Source organism: Anser brachyrhynchus (genome assembly GCF_964034855.1).
Source record: "Anser brachyrhynchus genome assembly, chromosome: 23".
In the NCBI taxonomy this organism is placed as follows: domain Eukaryota; kingdom Metazoa; phylum Chordata; class Aves; order Anseriformes; family Anatidae; genus Anser; species Anser brachyrhynchus.
This window is the reverse complement of record NC_137716.1, coordinates 2,911,335-2,937,222: the sequence shown is the minus strand read 5'-3', so window position 1 is coordinate 2,937,222 and position 25,888 is coordinate 2,911,335. Positions and strand designations below refer to the sequence as shown.

The 25,888-nt window shown below is 67.2% G+C and overlaps 4 protein-coding genes across 11 annotated transcripts in view; 1 reads left to right on the top strand and 3 right to left on the bottom strand.

Moving 5' to 3' along the window:
- The first annotated feature begins 109 nt into the window (after positions 1-109).
- Positions 110-2,748, top strand: GZMM (granzyme M). 5 transcript variants are annotated; one of them, XM_080565843.1, is made up of 6 exons: positions 110-388; positions 512-671; positions 768-912; positions 1,169-1,417; positions 1,528-1,722; positions 2,596-2,737. In XM_080565843.1, exons 1-6 carry the CDS (start codon positions 325-327, stop codon positions 2,674-2,676), a joined length of 894 nt encoding a protein of 297 aa, XP_080421969.1. In that variant the 5' UTR covers positions 110-324; the 3' UTR covers positions 2,677-2,737. The 5 variants fall into 5 exon arrangements, with proteins under 5 accessions (XP_080421969.1, XP_080421968.1, XP_080421966.1 ...); XM_080565842.1 differs by having other exon boundaries at positions 110-671; positions 2,608-2,748; XM_080565840.1 differs by having other exon boundaries at positions 110-671.
- Positions 1,724-17,119, bottom strand: APC2 (APC regulator of WNT signaling pathway 2). The gene is given in 18 exon segments (XM_080565823.1): positions 1,724-3,808; positions 3,810-4,004; positions 4,006-4,317; positions 4,319-8,762; positions 8,845-9,059; positions 9,128-9,244; positions 9,339-9,416; positions 9,491-9,630; positions 9,734-9,829; positions 10,011-10,395; positions 10,492-10,572; positions 11,389-11,466; positions 11,887-12,000; positions 12,132-12,240; positions 12,338-12,500; positions 12,584-12,674; positions 12,783-12,941; positions 17,009-17,119. Coding segments are annotated over 18 exon segments (7,296 nt in total). The 5' UTR covers positions 17,069-17,119; the 3' UTR covers positions 1,724-3,349.
- A 1,828-nt stretch (positions 17,120-18,947) lies between these two features.
- RPS15 (ribosomal protein S15) lies at positions 18,948-20,648 on the bottom strand. The gene is made up of 4 exons (XM_080565854.1): positions 20,577-20,648; positions 20,197-20,282; positions 19,865-20,099; positions 18,948-19,112 (listed from the first exon to the last, which is right to left on the bottom strand). The coding sequence occupies exons 1-4, from the start codon at positions 20,577-20,579 to the stop codon at positions 18,999-19,001; spliced, it is 438 nt and encodes a 145-aa protein (XP_080421980.1). The 5' UTR covers positions 20,580-20,648; the 3' UTR covers positions 18,948-18,998.
- A 1,866-nt stretch (positions 20,649-22,514) lies between these two features.
- Positions 22,515-25,888, bottom strand: part of DAZAP1 (DAZ associated protein 1) — a 26,082-nt gene continuing 22,708 nt past the window's right edge. For 3 of the 4 annotated variants that reach the window (XM_080565834.1, XM_080565835.1, XM_080565837.1), the window contains one exon: positions 22,515-23,514. In XM_080565834.1, the coding sequence (XP_080421960.1) occupies positions 23,342-23,514 (173 nt within the window). In that variant the 3' untranslated portion in view covers positions 22,515-23,341. Of the gene's footprint in view, positions 23,515-25,696; positions 25,786-25,888 lie in introns of all 4 variants that reach the window. The other variant, XM_080565836.1, reaches the window with a different exon arrangement.

Sequence of the window (25,888 nt, the reverse complement as noted above, 5' to 3'; positions counted from 1 at the left end):
CGGCTGAAAGGCAGGGACGGGGACGGGGCTGCTGGGGCAGGGTGGCAGCAGGGGCGCCGGCACCCCGGGGGCTCGGGGTGCGAGGTGGTGGTGCACGGGGGTGGCTCAGCGCCGCTGTCTCCACGGGACGGTTGGGGCTGCGTCTCTGCGGGTGTTTTTTTCACACCTTCAGGCGCTCGCTCTGCTTCTCCCCTTCCTGTGAGAGCAGGGGGCCCGTGCTCCCACCTCGCACATCATCAGAGCCCTCCTCTGCCCCGGCTCAGCACCGCGCACCTGAGCCTCGCGTCGCCTCTGCCGCGAGCACGGGGAGCCCGAGGGAGCAGCATGGAGGCGAGGGCGAGCCTGGGGCTGCTGCTGCTGCTGCTGCCCCTGCCCTCGGGCGGGCTGGGTGAGCACCACGGGGGGGCCGGGGGGGCCAGCGGGGTCTCATCGCCACAGGGGTCGGTGGAGAAGCAGAGCGGCCATCCCCGCTCCCCAGCGGCAGCACCAGGAGCTCTCCTTCCCCCGTCAGCCCGGGGCCGGTCACGGCTGGGGATCATCGGGGGGCGCGAGGCCAAGCCCCACTCCCGGCCCTACATGGTGTCGGTGCAGTTTGGGGGCGTCCACGCCTGCGGGGGAGCCCTGCTGAACCGGCGCTGGGTGCTGACGGCCGCGCACTGCATCCCAAAGAGGTGAGCGGGGAGCGGCCGCATCCTGCCCCGCTGCGGAGACGGGGGGGGACGGGGGGTTGTCGGGACACCCGCGTGGATGTCCCGTGGGTTCCACAGGCTCCAGGGCCCCGGGAAGGTGGTGGTGGGGCTGCATCACCTCTGGGACCACGGGGCGGCCACGCAGAGCTTCGCCATCCGGGCAGCCTGCCCCCACCCCGACTACAACCGTGAGACGATGGAGAACGACCTCCTCCTGCTCCAGGTGGGCTTCGCGCCGGCCGCGGGGCAGCTGTGGGGCTGGGGAGGGTCCCCGTGGGACGGTTGGTGCCGGGAAACACCGCCGGCGGCGGGGCTGTCACGCTGCGCCGGGCTGGGTGCCATTTCCTTTCCTCACCTCGGAGCACTTTCACATCTCGGTGACATCTCCGCGCACCCATGGGTGCTGCGCTGGCTTTGCTACCTCCCCCCCCAGCCCCCCCCCCAGCCGGTGGGTGACCCGGCGCCGACGCTGCCCGCAGCTGTCGGGGACGGTGGCACGGAGCAGGACGCGGCGCCCCATCGCGCTGCTGCGGCGGGAGCCGGCGGCCGGCACGGCGTGCAGCCTGGCAGGCTGGGGCGGGCGCAGGGAGCCGGAGGCCGCGCTGCAGGAGCTGGAGGTGGCGGTGCTGGACGCGAGGATGTGCAACAACAGCCGCTTCTGGCACGGCGGCATCGCCCCCACCATGATCTGCTTCCAGGGCCGACACCGCGGCGCCGTTCCCACCAAGGTGAGGGGCTGGGGGGGCTTTGTGCGGGGGGCGAGGGGACGCCAAGCGTCACCCCCTCGGTTGCCCGGGGGTCTGCGGGAGGCCAGGCCCCCACCGCCACCTCCACCCAGGGTGACTCCGGGAGCCCCTTGGTGTGCGGACAGCCAGCGGCGGTGGCCGGGGTGATGTCCTTCAGCGGCCCCCGCCCCGGCGACCCCCTCAAGCCGCCGGTGGCCACCTCGGCGGTGGGCCACAAGAAGTGGATCCAGCGGACGCTGCGCCGGGGCTGCGCGGCACGGCCGGAGCTGCCCTCGCCATCGACACGGGTTTGATTTCATTTTTAATACTGTCCGGAGAGTCCTGGTAAAATAACATCCTTGGTACATACATACAGCGGGGGGGGGGGGGGGACACGACACCGCAAACCCGGCGCGATTCTGCGCACGCGGGGACGAAGCCGAGGGGCGCGCACGGGGCGGACGGGGGAGAGCGGGGCCGGGGCGGTGGCACTTGAACCCGGAGCCGTGGGGTGGTGCTGGCGTCCCCGCACGGGGGTGCTGCGCGTGGTGATGGCAGTCGGGGGCGGACGGGGTGTCCCCGGGGACTGTGGCCCCCCCGTTTTCTCCCATTTCTGTGGGTGCTTGTTCCTGCGGCCCTGCTGCCCGTCCCCACGCCCCTATTGCAGCCCTTCTCAGTGCCTTTCATTGTAGACCCCATGGGGGCCCCCACGCCCCCCTGTGTCCATCCCTGAGAGCCCTACATGTGGCCCCGCAGCCCTCTCTCCTGTCCTTGTGGGCCAGGGACCCCCATGGGACCCCACATCTTGCTGGTACCCAGGGCCAAAGGCACCCGCCCCTGTCCAAAGGCATGAGTGGGCAGTGGGGTGGGAGGCCTGGGGGCACCTTGGGGGGCTCGGGGGTACCCAGACTGGGGGGGGGGGGGGGGCTTGCCACAGCCCACCCCTGGGTGCATGGGGCCGGCTGGCACCGGGACATGGGCGTCCCCGGTGCTTTGGGGCCAGCAGACCCCTGCTCGTGGGCGTAATCCAGTCCTGGATGGACTCGTGTCCACGGCCGCGGGGACGCGTGGGCTCCTCGCTGCCAGCCGCACCGGGGGGCTGGGGGCTGCAGGGGGGGGTCCAGACCCTTCCCTCGGGGCTGGGTGTCCCAGTGCCGCCTCAGCACCCCGTCCCCTCCCAGGGCACCCCCCAGCCTGGTGACAGGACCCCAGGAACCCCCCAGGACGAGCCAGCCGGGACCACAACAAGCGCCCAGCCCTGACCATCGCCAGCACCAGCTCCTGCACCGCGTCCCCTGCCGCCACCCACCGCATCGCCACAACCCCCGCCAGCACCACAGCTGTGCGTCGCCCGATAGCAATCAGCCAGCACCCTAATTAGCAGCCTCAAGCAGCACAAATGGTGTCCCAGCCCCATCTGTCCCTGCGTTGCCCCGGCAGTGTCCCTGCGGGGGCGGACATCCCCGTCCCCGGCAATAAAGGCGCTGCGATGCCTGGCAGAGCCGGTGCTGGTGTGCGAGCGCAAGCGTGCAGCGGGGGCCTGGCATTAAGGCTTGGCTTGGTGTGCTCCCGGGGTGCGTGTGCGGGGTGGGGGACGCGGCCCCTGCTCACCCTGGGGCTGCAGCACGCCGGGAACTTGTTGGCAGGAGGAGACAGCACCGAGAAGCGCCTGAGTGCAGCCATCAGCCCCGGCCCCCCCACCCACCCATGGGTTCCCCCAGGCTTTGCCAGGTCTTCAGCAGGGAATCCCGTGGGGCTGCATTGAAATAAACCCGCAGCTGGGAGGGTCGGGGTGACGCTCGCTGCTCTCCACTTGTCCCACGTCTCCGTCCCCACGGGCAGCAGCACCCATGGGTGGGTGTCGGCGCTGCGGCTCCACGGGGTCCATCCTGCCCCGGCATGGGACCGTGCCGAGGCTCCACCTGCAGCGGCTGCCTACGCCTGGATCTTCTCCACCGCCTTGTCGGCCACCGCCGTCACCACCATGGGGCTGGGGACGTAGTTGAAGGGGGTGACGCGGGCGGCACGGCTCGGGGAACCGTGCCGGCTGGCGGGGAAGGTCCCAGCCGGCGCCTCGTGGCCGAAGGAGATGGGCACGGTGGCCTTGGCGGGGGCCGGGGCTTCGCCATCTCGGGCGCGCTGGGGCCCCTCGCGGCTCTCCAGCGTGGGCGAGGTGCTGGAGTTGGTCTTGGTGGTGGAGAAGTCCTCGGTCTGCACCACGGCGTCGCTGGTCTTCCTGGGGCCGGGGCGCTGCTCCTCCGCGGCGCTCACCAGCGGCAGGGCGGAGGACGGCAGCGTGCTCTTGAGGATGTGCGGGATGTCCTCGTCCCGGATGCGGCGCCAGGTGCCCTTCATCATCATCATCGGCGGCTTCTCTGCCGCCCCCCCCGGGCACCTCGCCGGGCTTCCGCCGCCGCGCCGAGGCCTCGGAGCAGGCGGAGAGGACGGAGGACGGGCTGCCGGTCCTCCGCGCCACGCTGATGTTGGGCGAGGACGAGTACCTCTTGAAGGGCTCGGGGACGCCCGTCTTCACCGGCAGCCGCGACGGGCTCTCGGAGCTGGTCCTGCGCGGGGGCTTGGGCGCGGGGGGGGGCTTTGCAGCCGGGCTGCGCCCTGGGGACCTGCGGCCGCGGTCCGGGTGCCGCCGGCTTGGCCGCCTTCAGCTCCTCGCAGCGGGACGAGCAGAGGAAGACGGCGGGGAGGGCGGCCCGGCTGCGCTGCGGGGACGCGCCGCGAGCCAGCGAGGCCACCGAGGTGGCCGGGGAGAGCTCGGCGCGGTGCCGCAGCAGCAGGCTGGAGGACTCCTTGATGAAGGTAAGCTGCCGCAGGAAGCCGGAGCGGTCCGAGTCGCTGCCGCTGGAGCGGGCGGACGACATCCGCACCAGGTTGAGCCGGCCACCTCCTGGCCCCCCCCGGCCCCCCGCCCTTGGCCTTGCTGCTGCCCTCCTGCTCCTCCAGCACCGGCATGGCCGCGCGGCTCGGCAGCACCTTCTTGCTGGGCTTCTGCATGAAGGGGATGCGGACGGGCGACTTCTGTGTCTTGTGCTGCTTGGGGGCTGCGGATTTGGGGGCTGGGGCTTTGCTGGGGGGGCCGGGCGGGGAGGGCGAGCCGCCTGCCTTGCCCGCCAGCGCGGGGCCCTGCTTGGCGAGCTGGGAGGGCGACGGCAGCTTCTTGGGGGCGTGCTGTGAAGGGGTGGAGGTGCGGGACGAGCCCGAGGAGGGCGGCCCCTTGCCGATGTGGGCGGGCGGCGTGGTGCTGCGCTTGGGCAGCGCCAGGTCCCCCGTTTCGGGCGGCTTCCCCAGCCGGTGCAGGCTGCGCGAGCGCTGCTGGCTCAGGGTCAGGTTCTTGGCTGCCGGCGCCTGGGGCTTGGCCGCGGGGGCTTTTTTCGGGGTGGCGCGTGGGCTGGGGGCGTCCTTGGCCAGGCTGGGCATGTAGATCACGGTCCTGCCGCGGAAGACCACGGGCAGGTTGGGCACAGGCTTTGTCGGGGCCGAGCTCCTCTCCACCCTGGCACTGCCGCTGCCCACGGGACGCGCGCCCGGAGCCTTCTTCCCCTCCCCGCAGCTCTTGGCGTGCTCCCTCCTCTCCGCTTCCCGTCCGGCCGCACTCCCGGCCCGTTTCTTCTCCGTCCTGTCCAGAGAGAGCTGCAGCGTGGACCCGACCGAGAGCCCCGAGACAAAGGAGAGGATGGAGTCAGACTCCGAGGATGGCTCCCGCGACAGCGACGCCGCAGCCTGGTGCAGCCAGGTGACGATGGAGTTGGCGCCCTCCTGGATCGCCTCCCACTCCACGCTGTCCAGGTCCGAGCCCCCATCCGAGCCCCCATCCTCGGGGCGATGCCTGGCCTCCGCCTTGCGCTCCCTCCCGCTGCTGCCCTTCAGCTTCAGCTTGCGCTCCGCCGTCCTCCGGCGCGCCGAGGGCCGCCGGCGCTTCGGCATGGCCGAGCCGATGCACTTCTGCAGCAGGTCGTCCTCCGAGTTGAGGCTGGGGGAGCTGCCCCGCACCCTGCCCGCTGCCACTGCAGGGCGCTGCCGGGGGGCCGTGCCGCAGGGCTGGCCTCGTTCCTCGCCTTCGGAGGGGTTGGCGTCGCTCAGGGAGCTCATGGAGGAGCTGAGCGAGTAGCACGGCGGCGTCTCGTCAGCGATCAGGTTGTTCTGCAGCTTGGCCTTCGCCTTGGCCAGCCGGGCGCCGGGCTCGGGCTCCTTCCTGGGCACAGAGCCGCCGCAGCGCTCCCTGCGGGGTGCCCGGCTGGGCTGGGTTCTGCTGCCAGGCACCTCCCTGCCCGCCTGGGGCTCGTCTGAGTCGTGCTCATAGAAGCAGTAGACGGCCTCCTCTGTCGGCGTGGTGTGGCACAGCGACTGGAAGGCCACCCCGCCACGGTCCCCGTCCTCCCGTGGCGCATCCTTCCTCCCGGGCAGGCTGCGGGGCCGGGCACTGGGGCTGCTGCTCCTCTCCACCTCCAGCTCCGTCCTGGGTGGAGGCTGGCCCCGCTTCCCCTCCACACCTTGGCCTCTGCTCGGCTGCACGGGGCTGGTCCTGCTTGAGCCCGCTCTGCCCTTGCAGGCTGAGCTCGCCCGGGTGGGCGCCGAGCTGCCCGAGGTGGATCTGCGGGCTGGCGAGGCCACGGCCCCGGCCTCTCGCCTCCTCCCCGTGCCCCGGGGAGGCTCAGCCTCCTCCTTGGGGCAGCGCAGGGTCTCGTCGCTCAGCGAGGCGGCGCTGGAGAAGTTGACGGGGGTCCCTTCCGCCGAGTCGGTGAAGGAGTCGTCGTCCTTGTAGAGGTCCCGGGTGGAGGCACGCAGGTGCTTGGGGACGGCCGGGTGGGTGGGGGCGGGCACCAGCATGTAGACGGGGACGTGGACGGGCTTCTTGGTCTGCGGGTGCAGGACCTGGCCGGAGAGCAGGGAGGTCTTCACCTTGCGGAAGCGGGAGGGCATGGCGGAGTTGATGCACTCCTTCAGGATCTCGATGTCGTCGTCGGAAGCGGGCTCGGGGCGCTCGGCCCGCCGCCTGCCCTCCAGGTAGCGCTCCTCCCGCCGCTCCTCCCGCTTCTCGTGCGCCACGAAGTTCAGGCTGTTCTTCTCCGGGAAGGTGGGCATCAGCTTGAGCTCCACGTCCTTCTGCACGTAGTGCTCGTGGAGGGGCAGGGCGCTCAGGCTGGAGGCGCAGGAGAAGTTCTCGTTGGGTTTCTCCACTGTGAAATAGACCATGGAGTCCAGGTCCTGGGGCAGCTGGAAGCGCTCCTTGAAGTCGGTGATCTCCATGAACTTCTTGACGTTGTTCTCCCACTGGATGTTGAACTGGCTCGTCTCTTTCTCCGGCTGGCAGCCCAGCTCGAAGAGCGGCGTCTTGCTGCGGCTGGGCGGCATGGTCTGCCCGGGGCTGTCGGGCAGCTCGCTGGGACTGATGGTGCCGCTGATCATCTCGCTGCAGGGGTCGCTCTGGATGGAGCTGGCGATGGACGGGCTCTCGAAGCTGCCCAGGGAGCTGACGGAGCTGCAGCGGCTCATGACCAGCGGCGTCTCCTGGATGTAGTTCTCCGAGGAGCTGGAGGGCGTGTGGTCCTCCTGGCGCGAGGGGGACGTCTCCCGCAGGAAGACCTTGTCTCTTTTCGGGAAGGGGATGGTGATGGGCTGGGACATCCCCACTGCCGCGGCCGGACCCAGATCTGCCTTCTCCTTCTCCTGCCTCTCATCCTCAGCTTCCCCGTCCCCATCCTCCATCTCCAGGATCTCCAGCGAGGAGTCGCTGTCGAGGTCATTCTCGCTGTGGCTCTGCCCGTCCAGCACGTTGTCGGCCGAGGAGAGGGAGGAGAGGGAGCTGCAGCGGGAGAAGCAGATGGGGGTGTCTTCCACCGAGTACTTCTGCACCGACTCCTGCTCCGCCACGGCCGGCGGCTGGGCCGACAGCTTCTCGGGGATCTTGCTGAGGGTCTCGGCTGTCTGCAGGAGCGCGGGCGGCAGCCAGGCTTGCTTTCGGCCCAGGAGCGAGGAGTGGTGGCCAGCAGCCGAGCTGCTCTTGGCCAGGCTCTCGAGCAGGGGCACGTGCTGGTACGAGGGCGAGAGCTTGATGGTGTGGACCTGCGGGTCGGGGGAGAGCTTGCTGCCCGCTTCCTTCTTCCTCTCTGGCTCCCTGTCCAGCGCCTTGGGGCTGGGGAAAGTCACCGTCTTCTTGCCCCGTTCGGGCAGCTCCCTCTGCTCGGGCTTATCCGGCTCAGCCTTGAGTGCAGGGGGCTCGGGCTTGCTGCCCAGGATGCTCTTGAGGTCGAGCTTGCTGGGCCGCTTCTGGTAGCGCTGCAGCTCGTCCCGGTAGTCGAGGAAAGACGCCCTGGTGCAGGGCTTCATGTGCTCCTTGGTGCAGTAGCCGTCGCTGGTGCTGCCGCTGTTGAGGCTGTCGTTGGACAGGCTGGTGTACGCCGTCTTCAGCCGCAGCAGCGCGCGCGCCCGGCTCAGGCTCTCGCGCTTGGCGAAGCCGCTGGTGTCGGAGAGGCGGCAGGGCGAGCAGGATTGGGCCCGCGCCTCCTGCGCCTCCTCGGGGCCGTACTGCCAGTCCAGGCAGTGGTCCTCGGAGCTGAGGCTGAAGCTGTCGTCCGATGACGTGTGCATGGTGGAGATGTCTTCCACCAGCTTGTCGATCTTGGCCACCGTGCTGGAGATCTTGTTGGCCAGCTTCTCGGCGGCCAGCGAGACGTCGTCCTCCGGCAGCGGCAGCTTCTTGGGCTCGGCCGGCTTGCCGCTGTCGTCCTTCTCCGGCTCCGGGCAGCGCCTCTGCGCCAAAGCCCGGGGCAGCGCCTGCCCTTGGAGGAAGGAGGAGCCCAGGAACATGGAGAGCACGGAGGCGCTGGCCGTCTCCACGCCGGTGGAGATGTTGGGCACCTCATCATCGTCAAAGCAGCCGGAATCGGAGGCATAGTCCTTCACCAGGCTCTCCATGTGCCGCATCGGCTTCTTCGCGCTCTGGCTCTTCAGGCTCTGCTTCTCCATGGTGTCGAAGGTCTCGGCCAGGTGCTTGGCATCCAGCTCGGCCTCCAGGGCCTTCTGCTTGCGCATGTAGAGGGACGGCATGCAGGAGCCCGGCGAGACGACGGCGGCGTCCTTGTACTTGGGGGGCCGGTTGGTGAGCAGGTTGCGGAGGGCGGCCGCGCTGCCCATGGCGATCATCTTGTGCTTGGAGTGGATGAGGTTGCGCAGCATGCTGACCGCCCCCAGGTCCCACAGCAGCTCCTGGTCGCGGGGGCTGCGGGCGGACAGGTTCCAGAGCGTGCCGCAGGCGTTGCTGACGATGGTGAGGCTGTGCGAGCGCAGGTGCTGCAGCAGCGTCTGCAGGCAGTTGTGGTCCCGGAGCACCTGCCTGTGGGATGGGGGTTCCGGATGTCAGGACGGTGAGCGTGACCCCCCCCATCCCACCCCGTGCCTCCCTCCCGGCCCCTCACCTGTAGTCCTCCCGCGTGGCGATGAGGCTGGAGACGTTGCGGAGGATGCCGCCGCCGCTCTCGATGATGGCCAGCGAGTTGCTCTGGCACTTATAGGTGAGGGTGCTCACCAGGAAGCCCAGGGCCCCCTCCACCCCGCAGATGGCGGCTTTGTTCTCCGTGCTGTGCGCCGACAGGTTCCAGAGCGCGCTCAGGACGCTCTTCAGTGTGGACTCCTGCCCGGGGAGGCGGCGTCAGCCCCGGCCGTGCCGCGGTGCCCGCTCCCACCCGTGCCGCTTCTCACCTTGGCCGCGTGCAGCGCGCACTGCGTCAGCCCCGCCACGCTGCCCACCTCCCGCAGCACCTTCTTGCTGTTGATGTCGGCCCTCCAGGAGAGGTTCCTCAGGATGCTCGAGACCACCTGGGAGGGCAGAGCGGGGTCCGTGGGCATGGGCACCATCCCCATAGCGGGCACCATCCCCGTGCCCCGAGGCGTCCCCGCCGGCGGCACCCACCTGGTGCAGCTCCTCGCTGTCGGAGGCCAGCTGGGCCACGATGGCCTCCATGCAGCCCCGGCGGGCGCAGAGCGTTGCCTGCGGTGAGGATGAGCGCGGTGAGTGCCATCCTGCCCCGGCCCCACTCCCCGCCCCGCTGCCCCCCCGCAGACCTTGTTGACCACGTCCCCGAAGGTGAGGTTGGTGAGCGCCATGCCCGCGTAGCGCCGCAGCGCCAGGTTCAGGGGGTCGCTCGTCATCTTGTGCATCTCGTAGTCCACCTGCAGCAGCTCGGCCACCGCCTGCAGCCCGCCTGGGGGATGGATGGGACACGGGGTGAGCCAAGCCAGCCCCCCCCCCCGGACTTCCCCCTCCCCAGCACTGCTGCTTTTACCCCCGTCCCGCCCCGCGCTCACCCAGCTCGTTCATGGCCCGCCGGTACTCCTCGTCGAAGGACAGCTTCATGATGGCACAGGTGGCCTGGCAGATCTGGGGCTCGATGGGCACCGGCGCTGCGGGGAGAGCAGGGGTGAGCCGGGAGGGGCTGCCTGGGGGGGGCCGACACACACCGACAGCCGCCTCCATCCCCTCCTCCCCCGGCACACACCGACACGTGTGGCTGCGTGCACCACACACGCCTGTTCACACCCGTACACGTGCACCCACCCCATCCGGCCCCGCGCAGCCCCGTACCCGCGCTGCCCTCCGGCCCCTTGCCCCCGTCCCTGCTCTGCATCTGCAGCCAGTCCCAGCAGGTCTCCGAGTAGGAGCGGATCTGCTCCAGCACGTGCAGCACCCGCATCTCCTTCTTGGCCTGCCCCTCGTCGGGCTGCGAGAAGACGATGTTGTGCAGGGCGGCATTGGCGCGCATGCGGGCGTCCTTGGCACCGGCGGGGCTCTCGGGGGGGCCCGGCTCGCGGTCGGTGTCGTGCAGGATCTGGATGAGCAGGGGCAGGCAGCCCGATTTGCGCATGGCCAGGCAGCTCTCCTGCGAGCTGGACATGGCCAGCAGCGTGCGGGACATGTCGTCCTTGTCCCGCGTGGCCAGCATGGACAGGAGCCAGAAGACCACCTCCACCTGCGTGTGCATGGGGGGGGGGGGGGGGGGGGGGTGTCAGGTCAGGAGCTGCCACGGCCCCCACCCCCAGCTCCCCCCAGCACGGCCGCCCCTCACCTTGCTGCTGCCCCCGTCCTCGGGGTGGGTCGGGATCTCCATGGTGCCGTCCCCCTCCGTGCCCAGCAGCTTCCCGCAGAGCTGCAGAGGCCAGGGGGGGGTGAGGGGGGGGTTTCAGCGCTGCCCTCACCCCCCCCAACACCCCCGCTTGCCCGTGCCACCCTCCCTGTGGGCTGGGTGCTCTTCAGGACCCGAATTGTGCCGTTAGATCCGGCAGCATTGCCAGGACACGGCACATTCCTCAGCGCCACGGGTGGATTTTCTGAGCTGGGATCAGGGCTGAGCAAGGAGCGCTGCCACGAGAACGGGCTCGGGGAGGGGAAAAGGGTGGGCGAGGAGAGCGGGTGGGCGGCGGGGGCTGGCGATGGGGGCGGGGGGGGTGTCCGAGTGGGGCTGGATGGGGCGGTGGAGGGACTGGGGGCAGTGGTGGGACTGGGGGCAGTGGTGGGATGGGGCTGATGGAGGGCTGGGGGCGGTGGAGGGATGGGGCTGATGGAGGGATGAAGGTGATGGAGGAAGGGAGGCTGATGGAGGCTGATGGAGGCTGATGGAGGAGGGATGGAGGCTGCCGGAGGGATGGGGGCGGTGGGGGCCGGGGGCGGTGGCGGTGGCGGGGTGCCTGTGCCCGCCCCGGCGGCTCGGCCGCTGGCAGACGCTGCGGGAGCTCGGCGGGCGCCCGCCGCCGCCGCTCGTGGCCTACTTCTCGTCTCCATGGCAACTGCCCATTTCGGTGCCCGAGTCACACAAAGCCCTGCCTGTGCCTTCGCACGGCCGCCGATGGGGACAGGGACGGGGACAACGGTGGGGAGGCTGCGCCCAGACCCCCCCCCAGCACCCAGCCCCGGGGGACCAGGGCCGGACCCCGCTGCGGACCCCCCCCAGCCCCGTCCCCGCTACCTGCGGCTCCGGCTGCTGCACCTTGTCCTGCGCCTCCATGAGCTCCTTGTCGATCTGCTCCAGCCGGGAGGCGCGGATCTGGGGGGGCAAAGCGGGGGTCAGCGAGGGCCGGGACCCCCCCCCCACCCCGGATCCCCCCCCGGCACCCCCAGGGCAGGCACGGGGCTGGGTGAGAGCCCAGAGCTGGGGGGGGCAAGGGTGCAAAAAGCGGGGTGCGAGGGGGCACGAGGGTGCTTGGGGCCGGGTGTCAGGGTGCATGGGCTTGGTGTAAGGACGTATAGGGCTGGTGCAAGGGCGCGTGGGGCTCAGGACCAGGATGCGTGGGGCTGGGGCAATAATGCCCAGGGCTAGGTGCAAGGCTGCGGGGATGGGGGGGGATTTTACAAGGCTTGGGTCAAGGGTGCCCGGAGCAGGGGTGGGCAGGGTGGGGTGGGCAGGGGTTTGTGAAGCCCCCCCCCCGGGTGAAGGACAGGAGGTAGGAGGAGGCCAGGCCCCCACCTGGGCCCGCTGCACCATCTCATCGGCCGTCCCGAAGCGCTCCTCCATCAGCGCGCGGATGTGCTGCGCCTCGAACTCCAGCTGCTGCCGGATGAGGTCCATCTGCATGGAGAACTGGGGGGGGGGGGGGGGGGGAAGGAGCACAGGGTGGGGGATTTTTTTATTATTTTTTTATTTTTTTTCGGGGGGGAGGACCCCCCCTGCACCCCCTGGTTGGGTTGGGGGGGGGGGGGGTCCCCACGCACCGTCTCCACGTGGGGCAGCTCGTCCAGGCGCTTGGAGAGGCTCTGCAGCTGGGCGTAGTACCACACCTTCTCCTTCTCCTCCTTCTCGATCTCGCCCAGCAAAAAACATCTGGGGAGGGGGGGCACAGCCCCGGTCAGCGGGGACAGCCTCCCCCCAGCCCCCGGCCGGCCCTACGCCCCCCCCAGACCCCCACCCCGGCCCTCACCTCTCCCGGTCGAGCTCCTCCAGCAGCCGCAGGGTGGCCCGGCCGAGGTCCCCGACGCTGTCCCTGTCCCTGCAGGGCGCCGCGTGCCGCGGGCTCTCCTCCCCGGCCCCCGCCGCCTCGGGGAACTTGAGGTTGTAGAGGCTGCTGATGTCCAGCTGCAGGGCTGGGGACGGCGACGGCGGCGTGACGGCCAGCTCGGCCCCCTGCCCACCCCCCCCGAAGCCCCCCGTAGCCCCCCCCCATCACCTTTCAGCTGCTCCAGCACCTCCGTCTGCCCCGAGGACACCATCACCCGCGCCTCCTGCTCCAGCTTCCCCTGCAGGTGCTTCAGGACCTCCTGAAGGACACGAGGGAGGCGCAGGGGAGCCACCGACGGGCCCCTTCCCGTGGTGCAGGTGCCCCCAGCCCCCCCCCCCACCTTGAAGCCCCCCCCCTCCAGGCTCACCTTCATGTCCGAGGTCTCATTCTCCAGCTTGGAGAGGTGGTGGGAGTTGTCCTCCAGCTCCCGCCGCAGGTGGGTGTTCTCCTTGCGCAGCGCCTCCACCTGCCGCACCAGCTGGTCGTACGAGGCGATGGAGCCGGACATCTTCAGCTCCTCCAGCGCCTGGGGGGCCCGGGGGGGGGGGGGGGGGGACAGTGAAAATGGGCTGGGGCAGCACCCCCGGGGTGCTCCCTGATCCCGGCCCCCCCGGCACCTGCGGTGCCCGGGTTGGAGCCGGTGCCGTGGGGCAGGGTCCACCCCCCCTGGTGCCCCCCCCCCCGTGTCCCCACAGGGGACGTCCCCAGCGCAAGGACCCAGCCCGGCCCCCCCCCCCCACCCCCAAGCCCCTGCCTGATTTCCACCCTCGCAGCAGCTCCAGCTCGCCGCTCCCTTTGTCTCTCTTTTGTCTCCTTTTCTGCCGATTTCCCCGCTTTGTTCCCACCCGCGGCACCGCCAGCCCCGGGCCCCCAGCAAGCGGCACCCCCGGCCCCACCGTGCCCCCCCCCCCGGCTCCATCCGTGCCCCTTTGGCCACGCTGGGCCCCCCCCAGCCTCCTCCTGCCCTGCTGGGGTTGCCCCTCGCACCTGCTGGGGGGGGCACACCCGGTGCAAGTGGGTATGGGGGGGGATGGGAAGGGGGATGGGGACGGGGATGGGGACAGGGATGCCCGCCCCCCCCGCCACCCACCCCATGGGTCCGGCTGGCGGCAGCCCCACGCCGCCTTCATCAGCACCACGGGTGTGCACGGGGGTGTGCATGGGGGTGTGCAAACAGGGGGTGTGCAAACAGGGGGTGAATGGGGGGGGGGGGGGGAGGATCCATCCCATTGCACCCCCCCCCCCACTTGTCCCCCCCCCCGCAAGCCCGCAGCACTGGGGCAGGATTGGTCCCGCTGCGGGGCCAGGGCCAGCGGCTGCCCGGGGCCGTGGCTGGGATCGATCCCAGCCTTTGTCCTTCCCCACCCGGAGCCCCCCCCCCCCAGTACCGCAGCTCGCCGGCACCCCAGGACCCCTCTGCCTCCACGGAGCACATTTTGGGGGGGGTCCCGCTCTGCACCGAGGCACCCCTGGGACCCTGCGCCCTCCCCAGGGCACCCCGATGGTTCCCACCCCTCCCTTGTCTCCAGCAAAAGCCACCCCAAGCCGCTGGGGACCCCACAGCACCCTGCTCACGCTGTGTTGGGGCTGCCCTGGATCCCACCGGGAGACAAAGGCCCCAAAGACCCCCCCACGCCTCCCCTGGGGGGGCAAATAACCCCTGGGGAGGGAAATAACCCCCAGGGAGGGCTGGGCGTGGGGCTGCGGGGTGTGGGGAGAGGGAGAGAGGGCAGGGGATGGGGGAGACGGATGAAGGACGGGGGTGGGAGGCAGGGGGATGAGGGAGGGAGGAGGAGGATGGAGGGAGGGGGATGAAGGAGGGAGGAGGAGGATGGAGGGAGGGGGATGAAGGAGGGAGGAGGATGATGGAGATGGGGGGATGAGGGAGGCAGGGGGAAGATGGAGGCAGGAAGATGAAGAAGGAAGGTGGAGAGAGGCAGGATGATGGAGGCAGAAGGATGAGGGAGGCAGGAGGATGAGGGCAGCAGGAGGATGAAGGAGGAAAGAGGAGGATGGAGGCAGGGGGAGGATGGAGGCAGGGGGAGGATGGAGGCAGGGGGAGGATGGAGGCAGGGGGAGGATGGAGGCAGGGGGAGGATGGAGGCAGGAGCAGCTGCCAGACCTGGGCTGCAGGTGGGACAAGGCGGGATGGAAAACGGTGCCTGGTGGCTGCGGGATGGGCGCGGGGCATGGGGTGAGAACTGCGGGGTGGGAGCTGCGGGGTGGGAGCTGCGGGGTGGGAGCTGCGGGATGCGGAGCGGAGGCTGCGGGCCCAGCTCAGCCTCCCGTTGCCACAGTGACCGGCGATGATGGGGTGGCGCTGGGGGGGGGGGGGTTCCAGGGTCCCTCCCCAGCACCCAGCAGGCAGGGATGGGGTTGGGGGGGGGCCTCGTGCGGTGCCGGGGTGCCGAGTCCTGCTGCATTTGGGGTGGGCTGGGAGCCGGGGCTGCGGGCACCGCCCCCACCGCACAGCGGGGAAACTGAGGCACGGAGCGGCCCCTCCCCGGCACCCCCCCAGCTCTGCGGCGACAGCTTTGGCTTGGAGCAGGGGGGGTGGGGGAGCTGCTGGGGGCCGCAGCAGCCTGGGGGTCACTGCGGCTCCTTAGCGGGGTGGGGGGGGGGGCGTCCTGTGGGACCCCCCCCAGCTATAGGGGGGGGCTGGCGGTGCAGCCACAGGGCGGGGGCACCCCACCGGCCTCCGTCCCAGCTCCTGCTCCAGCTGGTGGGGGGGGGGACTGGGGGGGTGACAAGGGGGGGTTGATGTGGGGAGGGGGGGGGGTCTGTGCCCTGGACTCACAGGACCCCCAGCAGTGCCGGCTGGGTGCAGCCGCTGGCGGCGGCGCTGGAGATCTGCAGCCTGCGGGGTGGGGCTGGCGGCACCTGCATTTGCGAAGCGTCTAGACACCGGGGGGGGGGGGCCGGGGCTGCAGAGTCTGGGGGGGGGGGGGGGGGGGGCTGCAGAGTCTGGGGGGGGGGGGGGGGGCCGGGGCTGCGGCTCCGCTCCCACAACCCACGCCCGGCACCGCAGCAGCCGCCGTACCCCCGGATCGGATCCGGTGTCCCCCCCGCAGCCCCCCGGGGTGCTCGGGGCCAGGATCTGGCCGGCGAAGGCTGAAGCTGGGGGGGGGGGGGGGGGAAGCAGCAGCGCGGCGCACAGCACCGCACAGCACCACACTGCCCATTGCACAGCACTGCACAGCACTGCACTGCAGCGCATTGTCCATTGCACAGCACCACACTGCCCATTGCACTGCACCGCACAGCACCATGCTGCACCACACAGCACCGCACAGCACCACGCCGCACCGCACAGCACCGCACAGCACCGCACAGCACCGCACAGCACCGCACTGCAGCGCATTGTCCATTGCACAGCACCGCCCCGCACAGCACTGCCCCGCATTGCCCATGGCACCGTGCCGCTCACCGTGCCGCGCATCCTTGGCCTGGGCAGAGCCGGGCACGGCAGTCTGGGTACCCCCCCCTGTACCCCCCCCGTACCCCCCCTTTACCCCTGTACCCTCCAGCCCAGCGGCAGCACCAGAGGACACGGGGTGGGGGATACAAGGGGGGGGGGTCCCGGCCCTGCCATGCCCAGGGCCAGGAGCGCGGCCGCCCCAGTGCTGCAGCAGCCGCCCCCCCCCCCCAGCCCCCCCAGCAGAAGCCACATCTGAGCCCCCCAGCAGCTGCGGCCCCCGGCCGAGCCCCCCCGGGACGTTAACCAAACCGCGCTGTTGTCACCCGCTGATCGACCGCGCTGCGAGCACGGCCCAGGGGACCCCCCCCCCCAGCCACAGCAAACACCCCCCCGGGGGCCAGGCCTGCCCCTCGCACGCTGCGTCCTGCCTGGCTCCAAGGGGGGGCCATGGTCATGGGGGGGCAGGGGCTCATGGGGGGGGGGGGGTCACCCATGGGTGTCCCTGCCCACGCACAGCATCGCCCCCCCCGGATGCTCCCACCCGTGTGCACACGCATGCACCCCCCCCGCACACGTCTGCTGCATGCACACACGTCACCGTCAAACGCCGAGCTCTGCCCCCCCCCTTGTGCCCCCCCCCCCCCAGGAGACACCCCAGGGCAGGGAGCCCCCCAGGGCAGGGACCCCCCCAGGGCCGGACCCCCACCCAGCCAGCGCGTAGGGGCTGGGGGTGGGCGCTGGGGGCTGCAGGGCGCCCAGGGAGGGGCAGGGATTTTTTTTTTGGGGGGGGGGGGGTTGAGGGCGAGGATTTTAAGGATAGGACTGGGGGGGGACCTGGGGGGCGGAGGGATAGGTTTGGGGATGGGGGCGAGCCGATCGTGGGGCTCCGTGGGCTGATATTGGGAGATATCGGGGGGGGGGGGGGGGGGCGATGCTGAGACCCCCCCCCCCGCCCGGTGATGAAGCCGATCGGTGCCCCCCCAAATTATCCGCGGGGGGGGGGGGGGGGGGAGATGAAAGCGGCATTGTCCGCGCTTTGTCCCCGCAGCCCCGACCCCCCCCCCCGCCCCCCCCCCGGCTCCGAGACCCCCCCCCGGGATGGAGCCGAGCCCCCCCCCCCCCCCGAGGTGTGTGTGTGTGGGGGGGGGGGGTCGGTAGCAGGTGCCCCCCCCTACCTCATCCCCGGCGGAGGAGAAGGCGGCGCGGAGCAGGGCGAGGAGCCCCCGCAGCCCCATCCAGCCGCATCCCGGCCCCGCGCCCGCCGCGGCTGCGCCGCCCCCGCGCGCCCCCCCCCCCCCCCCCCCGGGCCGGGATTTTCCAGCGCACGCCGCCGTTAGATGGCAGCAGCCGGGGAGGCGCCCAGCGAGCCCCCCCCGCCCCCCGCCCCAGGCACACGCACACCCCAACACCCCCACGGTGGTCTCATCCCCCCCCCCCAAATGTGCCCCCCCCCCCCCCCGGCCTTCGCAGCCCACCCCAACCCCTGCGGGATCCCCGCGCCCGGGAGCGGGGCTGGTGGCGGGGAGACCCCGACCCGCGCCCCCCCCCCCCCCCCCGGCGGGAGCTGCCCAACACGGGGGGTGCGCAGCCCGGTGCCTGCCCCCTCCCCAAGGACGAAGGGTCCTGGGCGGCTCCGGGGGGACCCCACAACCCGCCCCGGCTCTGGACGAGCGGCAGGGAGGAGCTGAAGCGCCCCCCCCCCCCCGTCCCCTGGGCAGGGTCCCCCGGGCAGGTGTCACGGTGCTGGAGGGGGGGGCTCCGGATCCCACCGGGGGTGGGGGCACAGCCCTGCCCCCGGGGATGCTCCGGGCCCTGCGGTGCCGAGGCCTTACGGGGCAGAACCGCGGCTGCTCGGTCCCCGCACACCGGGAGGAGCCCGCGGCACTTCTGCCCACTGCCGGTGCTGCTGCCGGTGCCGGTGCCGCTGCCGGCCCGAGGTCGCGAGGTTTGACCGGGGCAGCTCCTGCCAACACGCGGCACCGCCACGAGATCAGGGCCGGGTGCCGCTGCCGGTGCCGGTGCCGCTGTCACCGGCGGCCACGAGGCGCCGAGCGGCGGGGCCGGTGCTGAGCCTCCCCCCGACCAACGCCCCAAGCCCCGGCGCCCCGAGCGGCAGGGCCGGCGGGGAGCAGGAGCAGGGAGCACCCGGTGCCGCGGGTACGGCGGCGAGAACGAAGCCCCCGGGGGGCTGCGCCGCGGGGGAGCCGCCCGCGAGCGCTCCACGGGCAGCGGCCGGCCGAGGGGCGAGGGCTGGCGGGGGGCGGCGGGGACGGAGCAGGGCCCGGCCGCTCCCCGGTCCTGCTCCTGCCCGGCTGCCGGTGCCCGTTCCATCAGCGTCCGGCTGTCCTTCTGTCCGTCTGTCCCTCTGCGTGCGCGTTACCCCAGCCCGAAGACAAAAGGAAGGCCCCAGCTCTGGGGTCACGTCCCCGCTGCCTGCTCTGTCCCCATCCCGGGCAGCCCCCAGCCACCTCCAGCCCCCCCTTTCTGCCCTCCTTGCCTCAGTTTCCCCCAGGGCCAGGCAGGATCGGGCCCCTCCCGAAGGGCCGGGGAGCTGCCTCCCACCCCAGGCCCTGCAGGGACCCAGCGCTGCCTCCCCGCCCCGGTTACAAAACGCCCACTGAAGCGGCCGCCACAGCGGCGCTGCCTTGAGACAGGCTGCCAAAAGCCTTTGGCATCCCAAATTTAAGAGGAAAAGCAAATCAGCCCGGCTCCCAGCAGCCTGGGACGTGCCCTCTGCCGTTTTCCCACAGGGGAGAGGAAAAGCAGGAGGCAGGGGAGCACCGGGGCCCCCCCCCAGCGAGCTTCTCCTGCACGTCACCGCGCTCCTGGGGCTGTTCGAGCGCAGCCTGAAACGCCACAGCCAGGCGGGTGACATTTCATTCACCACTGCTCAGCAACTAGGGAACGTCATTAATCTGATGAACCCACGTAAAGAGCGGTGGGCGCCGCGCATTTAGCAGAAATAGGGCCAGAGAATTGCATAAAAAACAGTTTTCAGGAAAGCAGCACGGCAGGGCGGGGGCAGGGGGGCTTCGCTGCTCAGCCGGGAGCTGCACCAGGAGGGGAAGGCGCAGGACGCGTCCTCCGCGAGGCCGCCGGCAGAGCAGAGGCAGCTGGGAGGAATTTCTTTATTTACACCTAGAAAAAGTTCCCCGAAGGTCTCATTTATTTCAGCGGAATGAACCTGGAGGAATGGGTGGCACCAATACCAGGCCGGCCGTGCTTCACCGGCTTGTAGGTGATGGAGAACTCCCCCAGGTAGTGACCGATCATCTCAGGCTGCAAGAGAAGCAGAGGCGGGCGTTAGAGGCGAGGACCTGGGCCGGGCGCACAGCACCGCCGCCACCTGCGTCCCCCCAAGCGCGCTCGGAGCCGCATCTCCCCCCAGCCACCCCACGCAGCGGGCAGGGCACAGCCGCGACCCTCCTCTCGCTGCGCTGGCGGACGCCCCGAACGCAGCCGGGTCTTCTGGCCCCAGCGTGGCGCAGAGCTCTGGAAACGCCGCGTGGGGAACGGGCTCTGCCCAAGGCGCTGCTGGGAGCAGGATCGGAGCTGAGCGAGGCAAGGAGCTCCCTCTGCCCCAGCGCACGGGCTGTGGGATCTTTCCTGGGTGTTTTTAGCTCGGCTTTAACACTGGGAACGGGGCTCCCAGAGAAAACGCAAGGTGTACGCTGGTGCGGCAGGTTATTCCATCCCAGCCCCCTTCATCCACACGGCAGGCAGGGAACCAGGCCGGGTGCAGCAGCCACGGTATTTCACTACTTCGAAGCTGCACCAACGCCTTGTGAGACTCAGACGAGGCTCAGACGAGGCTCCTCTCAGCAGCACACCCCCAGAAGTGCTGCACGCTGCTCCGGGACCCTCCTCCAGGCCAAGCCGCGCTGGGAAACCCCAGCAGAACCTCACCACCGCCCTCAAACACAGGGCAGGACTACAGCCGTGTGAGGTTCTGAGTAACGCAGCGAACGGGTACGTTTATAGTGCTGGGCCAGGACCGGAGAGCAGAGCATGGACGTGGCAGCGAGGCTCACCTTGATCTCCACCTGGTTGAAGGTTTTGCCGTTGTAGACGCCGACCATGCTGCCCACCATCTCGGGGAGGATGATCATGTCCCGCAGGTGGGTCTTCACCACCTCGGGCTTCTCCATGGGCGGCGCCTCCTTCTTGGCCTTGCGCAGGCGCTTCAGCAGGGAGTGCTGCTTGCGGCGCAGCCCCCGGTTGAGGCGGCGGCGCTGGCGGGCGCTGTACAGCTGCATCAGCTGCTCGCTGGACGGACGGACAGGCAGACAGACAGACAGGCAGACAGTTAGTTCGGCCACCACACCCCACCGCAGCCCCCCCCCGCCCCCAGCCCCGCACTCACTAGGACATGTCGAGGAGCTGGTCCAGGTCCACCCCCCTGTAGGTGAACTTCCTGAAGGTCCGCTTCTTCTTCTGCTCCACCTCCGCCTGCAGCCGGGAACGGGCCGGGGGTCAGCGCCGCGGGACCCCCCCTCACCGCACCCCCTCCCCCCCCGGTCCTCCCCACACACCCCCACCCCTGCCCCGCCATGGCGGGCCCTAGGCCCAGCCCGGGGAATCCGGGTCCCGACAGGCTCTGGGAGGCCCGGCCCGGCGCCATCCCGCCCGCTGAGGACGAGGCCGGGTCCGCCCTGTCCGGTAGCAGCGTCCCGAGCCCCCCCGAGGCCGTCCCCGCGGAGGATGGCGGCGGATAGCACCGTCCGCCCCTCGGCCCGCACCCACCATCTTGGCCTGGTCGCCGCGGAAAGGGCCGGCCGCGCGCCGGAAGCGGCGGATCTCGCGAGAGCGGCGGGGAAGGGCGGAAGGGCGCCGAGCCCCGCCCCGCGCGGCGCTTCTGCCCTTACTGCCCTTAAAGGGGCCGCGGCCCCCGGGGGCCGTCAGGGGAGGGTCCCCTTGCTGCTGGCCTGCCCCAGCTGGAGGGGCTGGGACGCTCCCAGCGAGGCCGGCAGCAGGGAGGGCAGCACCACCCCAAATTCAGCAGCATTCACCCACGGGTCCGTGGACAAGCGCCGGTTCCTTGCCCGCATTCAGCTCGGCGCTGGGCGGAAGCGTTACGCGGGGCGCGAGGGCCTGTGGTTACCGGCGGTGTAAGGATTTACGCTCACCTGCAGAAGCCGGCTCGGGGCAGAAGGCAACACCGGCACCCAAAAGCTTTATCCGGGCAGGCTGAGCAGCCATTCGAGGTCTCCTTCCTGTTCCGAAGCGGCGCGGTTCGCCTCGCACCATTGTCCGCGGTGCGTTTGGCCCAGCAGCGCTGCAAGCCGGGTGCTGAGAAGTCAAAGCAGCCCCGCCGCAGCGAAGGCAGAGCGCGGGGTTATGGGCGCAGGGACCCTAAAACCACTTCTGGGCTGGCGTGGGAGCAGCTGAGCAAGGAGCCGAGCCAGCAGGAGTCACAGCGCGTGGAACGGGGACAAGCCAGGGAAGCTCGCAGCTACGAAATAAAAACCACTGAGCTCATCAAAATCCTTCCTGGGGCACCCCAGTGCCACGCTGCTGCACCCCAACGGGCTCTGCATTTCAGCCGGTGCTGAGCGAAGGCTTTTCGGCAGGAGCAGAAGCGGCCTCTGAGCTCACAGCAGAGCACTGTCCGCTCCCGAGGAGTTAAACCCCAAAAACAGCGATTTTGGGCAGAGAGGACTAACGAGCAGGCACACACCCAGCAGTGCGCAGACCCTGTGCCAGGGTTCTTCGGACAGAGGTGCATTCAACAGAGCTGCCAAAAAAAAAGAAAAAAAAAAGCCCCAAGTGATGAGCACCTGGACAGGATGAGCACCAGGGACCTAAGCTAGCATTTGGGAAGAGGCCCTTGGAAAGCCCCATCTGATTTGGACACGGCTGGTTTGGACAGCGCAGCGTGCCTCAGCCCCACGTGTGGAAGTGCAGATGGCAGCAAGGATGTTTCCTGCTTGTACCTACAACTAATTTCACAACACGATGCTCATTTGGCCTGTTAGGGCAGTTCATTTAAATGGGGTTAGGCTCACGGGGAAGGCTCACGGGCTCATTGCAGCGCTACTCCTGAAGACCCAGACCAGTTAGGGACACCAACCCGCAGAGATGGCCGCAAACCCAGATTTTACCCACTTGGTGCTGGGCTCAGCAGCTGCAGAGGAAATCCCAAGGGAGGACGTCCCTGGTGAAAAGATTTCCAAAGGAGACCAGCGACTGGAGGCAGCAAGAGCAGGCCTCTTGCTGTGTCAACAAAGAAACTGAGAACGTGACCTCTGAGTCAGCACCAAGAGGGCATTTTGCCCCAGTTACCTCCACATTTCAGCTGAGGGGCATTTTCCTGGAGGTGGACAAATCCAGACACCTCCTCGTGCTGCTCGCAGCTTGTAAGGATGGTTTTTTTTTTAAATGGTGCCTTGCAACTCAAGGTCGGAGGGACAGCCGCATTCAGCCGAAGCCTATCGCAGCTACAAACACGCGAACGAGCGAACACGCACAGCTGATTCTCTTCTGACCAGGGTAAAAGTTGTGTGGCACGAAGGATTACTGCTCACATCCCACTGCTGGTAGTGTGACAGTCCCTTGAGGCACAGCGTAAGCCTGTATGCCGATGTCAAGGCAAGATTTTTCAAGGCCGCCAATTGATTTCTCATGAAAACACAAATTCACAAGAAACTTTTTTGTAAAAAGAAAAAAAAAATGGAGACAGGCTTGTGTTTCTAATCCAAATGTACTTCTCTTTATTCAAACCAGGGGTAATCACTGGTTAGTGCAAAATGCACCTAAACCTTTTGCCTGAGGGAAATCTACATCTTAACAAGGCCTCCGTTAACCCCTAATGAAATCCACAGAGGATTTGAAAGAGTTTGAAGCACAGACCTAACGCTGCGCTTCCTAAGTGACTCTGTGCGTCAACAAGTCTGCACCTGCCTTGTTACCAGTTCTACACCGTCAGGTAACAACAGCAAAATACACTCAGTAGATTTCTTTTTAACTCCCAGAGTTTCTGAACCATCCGCCCCACCGCTAATGTCAGGAGTAAGGGGGTTGCAGCTCGCCCTCACTTCCAACAGTGCTAACGGAAACCCTGTTTTAAATTAAAAAATAAGCCAGCATACATAGTAGAAAATTTCTCTTAAAAATTTCACAATCTGTAAATGTATATATTTTTTTTTCTTTTAAACATAAAAGTTTACAATATACGGTAAAACAAAGGCTCAGGAAAAATAATTTCAAAAAAAAGAAACCTGAAGTTTTTGAATTAAAGCTGAAGACATTTTTAAAACCCTGTAGTTTGAACCAGTGACATTTTCTTTATTTGTGCTGATGGGTTAGAGAAAGGAAAATATTTAAAAACTGCAGTCCAAACACCCACAGCGTTGCCTTCAGAAGCCATCTCCCCCACCCCCCAAAAAAATGTTGTTAGGTTTTTCTTCCATCAAGTATGTGATTGTCACAAGTTCAGAAGTCTGGGGCTCCTGGGCTCGGCTGGTCCCAGGCCCCCCGTGGGGACAGAACTCCCTGATTGCCAGCCCACGCTAGCGCCTGTAGGGGTGAAATCCTTGCACGTTGTGGTTCTGTCCTCGTCCGAACCCGCTTCCTCCTGCAGGTGGGCCACTGGATGGTTGCACCGAGGGGCCTCCGTAGGGAGGGGGTTGCTGGCTGGGATCAGAGAAACCTTGTCCAAAACCACTCAAGTCTTGTCCATACCCTGGGGAGAAGGGGAAAAGGCAGCAGTCAGCTTCCAGCGTCGTTCACGCGCGCGGAGCAGCAGAGGTGCAAATTCAAAACCTGACGCCGCTCCCTCCCCCCACGCAGCCCCTGGAACACGAGCCCTTCGATCTAACACGGTGAGATAAGCAGCTGCTTTCAGTTCTTCACGTTATCTGCCTCCCGGTACAGAAGGACCAGGTTAAAGCAGAACCGAGGAGGCGCGCAGAGGTGGCAGGTTTCACTTTTGCGGTAATCCTGCCCAGCCAGCAGGTAAGGCTCTCACACTGCCGCTGTTCAGAAGCTTCACGTGGCTCGCTGGCAGGCTGGCAGTTCATTCTGAGTAGCGTTTTTTTTTTAAATTTCGTTTTTGTTTTGCTAAAAGCTAGCGCTGTCAGGTTCAGCAGAGATGAAGATGCAGCGAGGAAGTCTTCCCGGCATCTCACGGCTATTAAACGGCAGCACCTCTGACTGATGGCGGAGAGCTTTTAGAGCCTCGCTTTGCAAAGGCAACTTCATCTTCCCTGAACAGTCAAAAACTTCTGCTGCTGAAAAGACACGCTGGAGAAGATGCTTCAAAAAAAAAAAAAAAAGCACTGCTGCCTGAATGTGTGTTTTAGTTAACTGGCCTCTTTCAAGAAATGCTCAGTTCCTAAAATTAAGACTGAAACACGAGGGGGCAAAGCTAGCAGAGCAGGATCCCAAAGGCTGCGACCGCTCCACCCGTTACAGACTGCGTAAGGGAACCTAACTCAGAAACAACTGACATGCTTCCCCTAAGGCTCATCACACGAACAGGCTGACGTCTGCTTGTTGCAAGTTCAAAAATCCAGTTCCACTTCAAAACCTGCCCCCCAGTGCTTGCTGCTGCAGATGCTGATGAACGCTTTCACCCAGCTGAAGATCAGCAGCAGCGAACAACGACACAGCAGGTCCCCACGTCCCCTAACCACCACCTGCATCACAGCTTGGGGAGGTTTAAGCCTGAAAGGCCGCTCAACTGCAGCGCACACGAATGCGTGCAGGAAATTAGTATTTATATTAATATTTATCCTGTTCTTCCTCAGCCTGCAGAACCCAACGCTCCCCTCCTGCTGCTCAGCGAGGCTACGACCACCGCCCTGCACAGCGCCCGCACCAAAGCCCAGATTTGGGCTGGGCAGAAACTGGGAATAGGGACAAAGGGCGGAGATGAAAAGCCTTGCTGGAATTCTTGCTGCCAGTGCGAGGGAGAACTAGATGTGAATTAAGAACGCTGAGAAACTAAGAAATTTAATAAAAGTTCCCTTAATTAAATACAACTCAATCATAACAGCGGCATCAGCGCAAGCCTCAGCTATAAAAGATGGTATTAAGAACCCTAATTGCTCGGTACATTTCTGCAGTTCTGCTTCTCCCTGTGCAGGCTTAAAGCAGGTTTAACTCTCTTAATCCCAAACAAAGTCTCTTAGCATGTCTTCAGTATTTCAATTTCAAGCTCTGCCTGTCTCTCAGGACTTGCAACTGCTAATGAGCCTTAAAACACATCTATCACAAGGCTTCTATTAGCTAAAAATGCTAATCCAGGCTTTTTTTCATACCGAGATAAGCAGACTACCAAAAATACAATTTAATTGTTTGCCAAGGGGCGAGGCTCAGAAGGAAAGAAAATGAAGTTACTCTCACTGTACAGCGCAGTGTCAGAGCATTCAGTGGGGGAAACCACAGCTCTCCATTTGTTTATCAAAAAGGAAGCCTCCAGCACGCAGCTGAGCAGCCAGACACGGAAGTGCGCGTTGTCTTCCCTCGCTGTGGCTCCTGCTGCAGCTCTCAGCTTGCACCAGCACCTCACCGTGAAGAAACACACAGCTCACCTGCCCTTCCAGAGGGCTCTGCTTTCTAAACGAGCCGTGCCAAGCTTTATGGTCTCAATCTCTGGCTTGCGGAACCTGAGCTCTGTTCGGTTACACGAGATAAAGTGTCGCCAGCGCAGCAGCTTGGGAAGCAATCAGCAGCGTCATTCGTGTTTCAGTCGTGAGTCCTCCCTCCGAGCTACCAGAAGTGTTTTGCCCTTACTTGCCCAAGTAAACATTTGAGCCACGTTGTTCCCCCCACCCCCTTAGGAGAGACCCTGCAAGAAACAAAAGTTAGTTTCCCCGAGGCAGACATATCAAGAGCATTGGTTGTAAATAGGCACCACCTACCTAGATCTCTCACTGCTCAGCCTGACCATAAGAGTGTAAACAAAGTATTGGCGCGTAGCCTGAAGGGTCTTGAGAATAGGTACCCAGCCCTAGTAAGAAATGAGGAGACCAGGGTGACGAACCCCGAGAGAGCCCTGTGCAGAGATAATTTTTCAGGGTGAGGGAGACACACCCGTGTTAGCGTTTAATTTA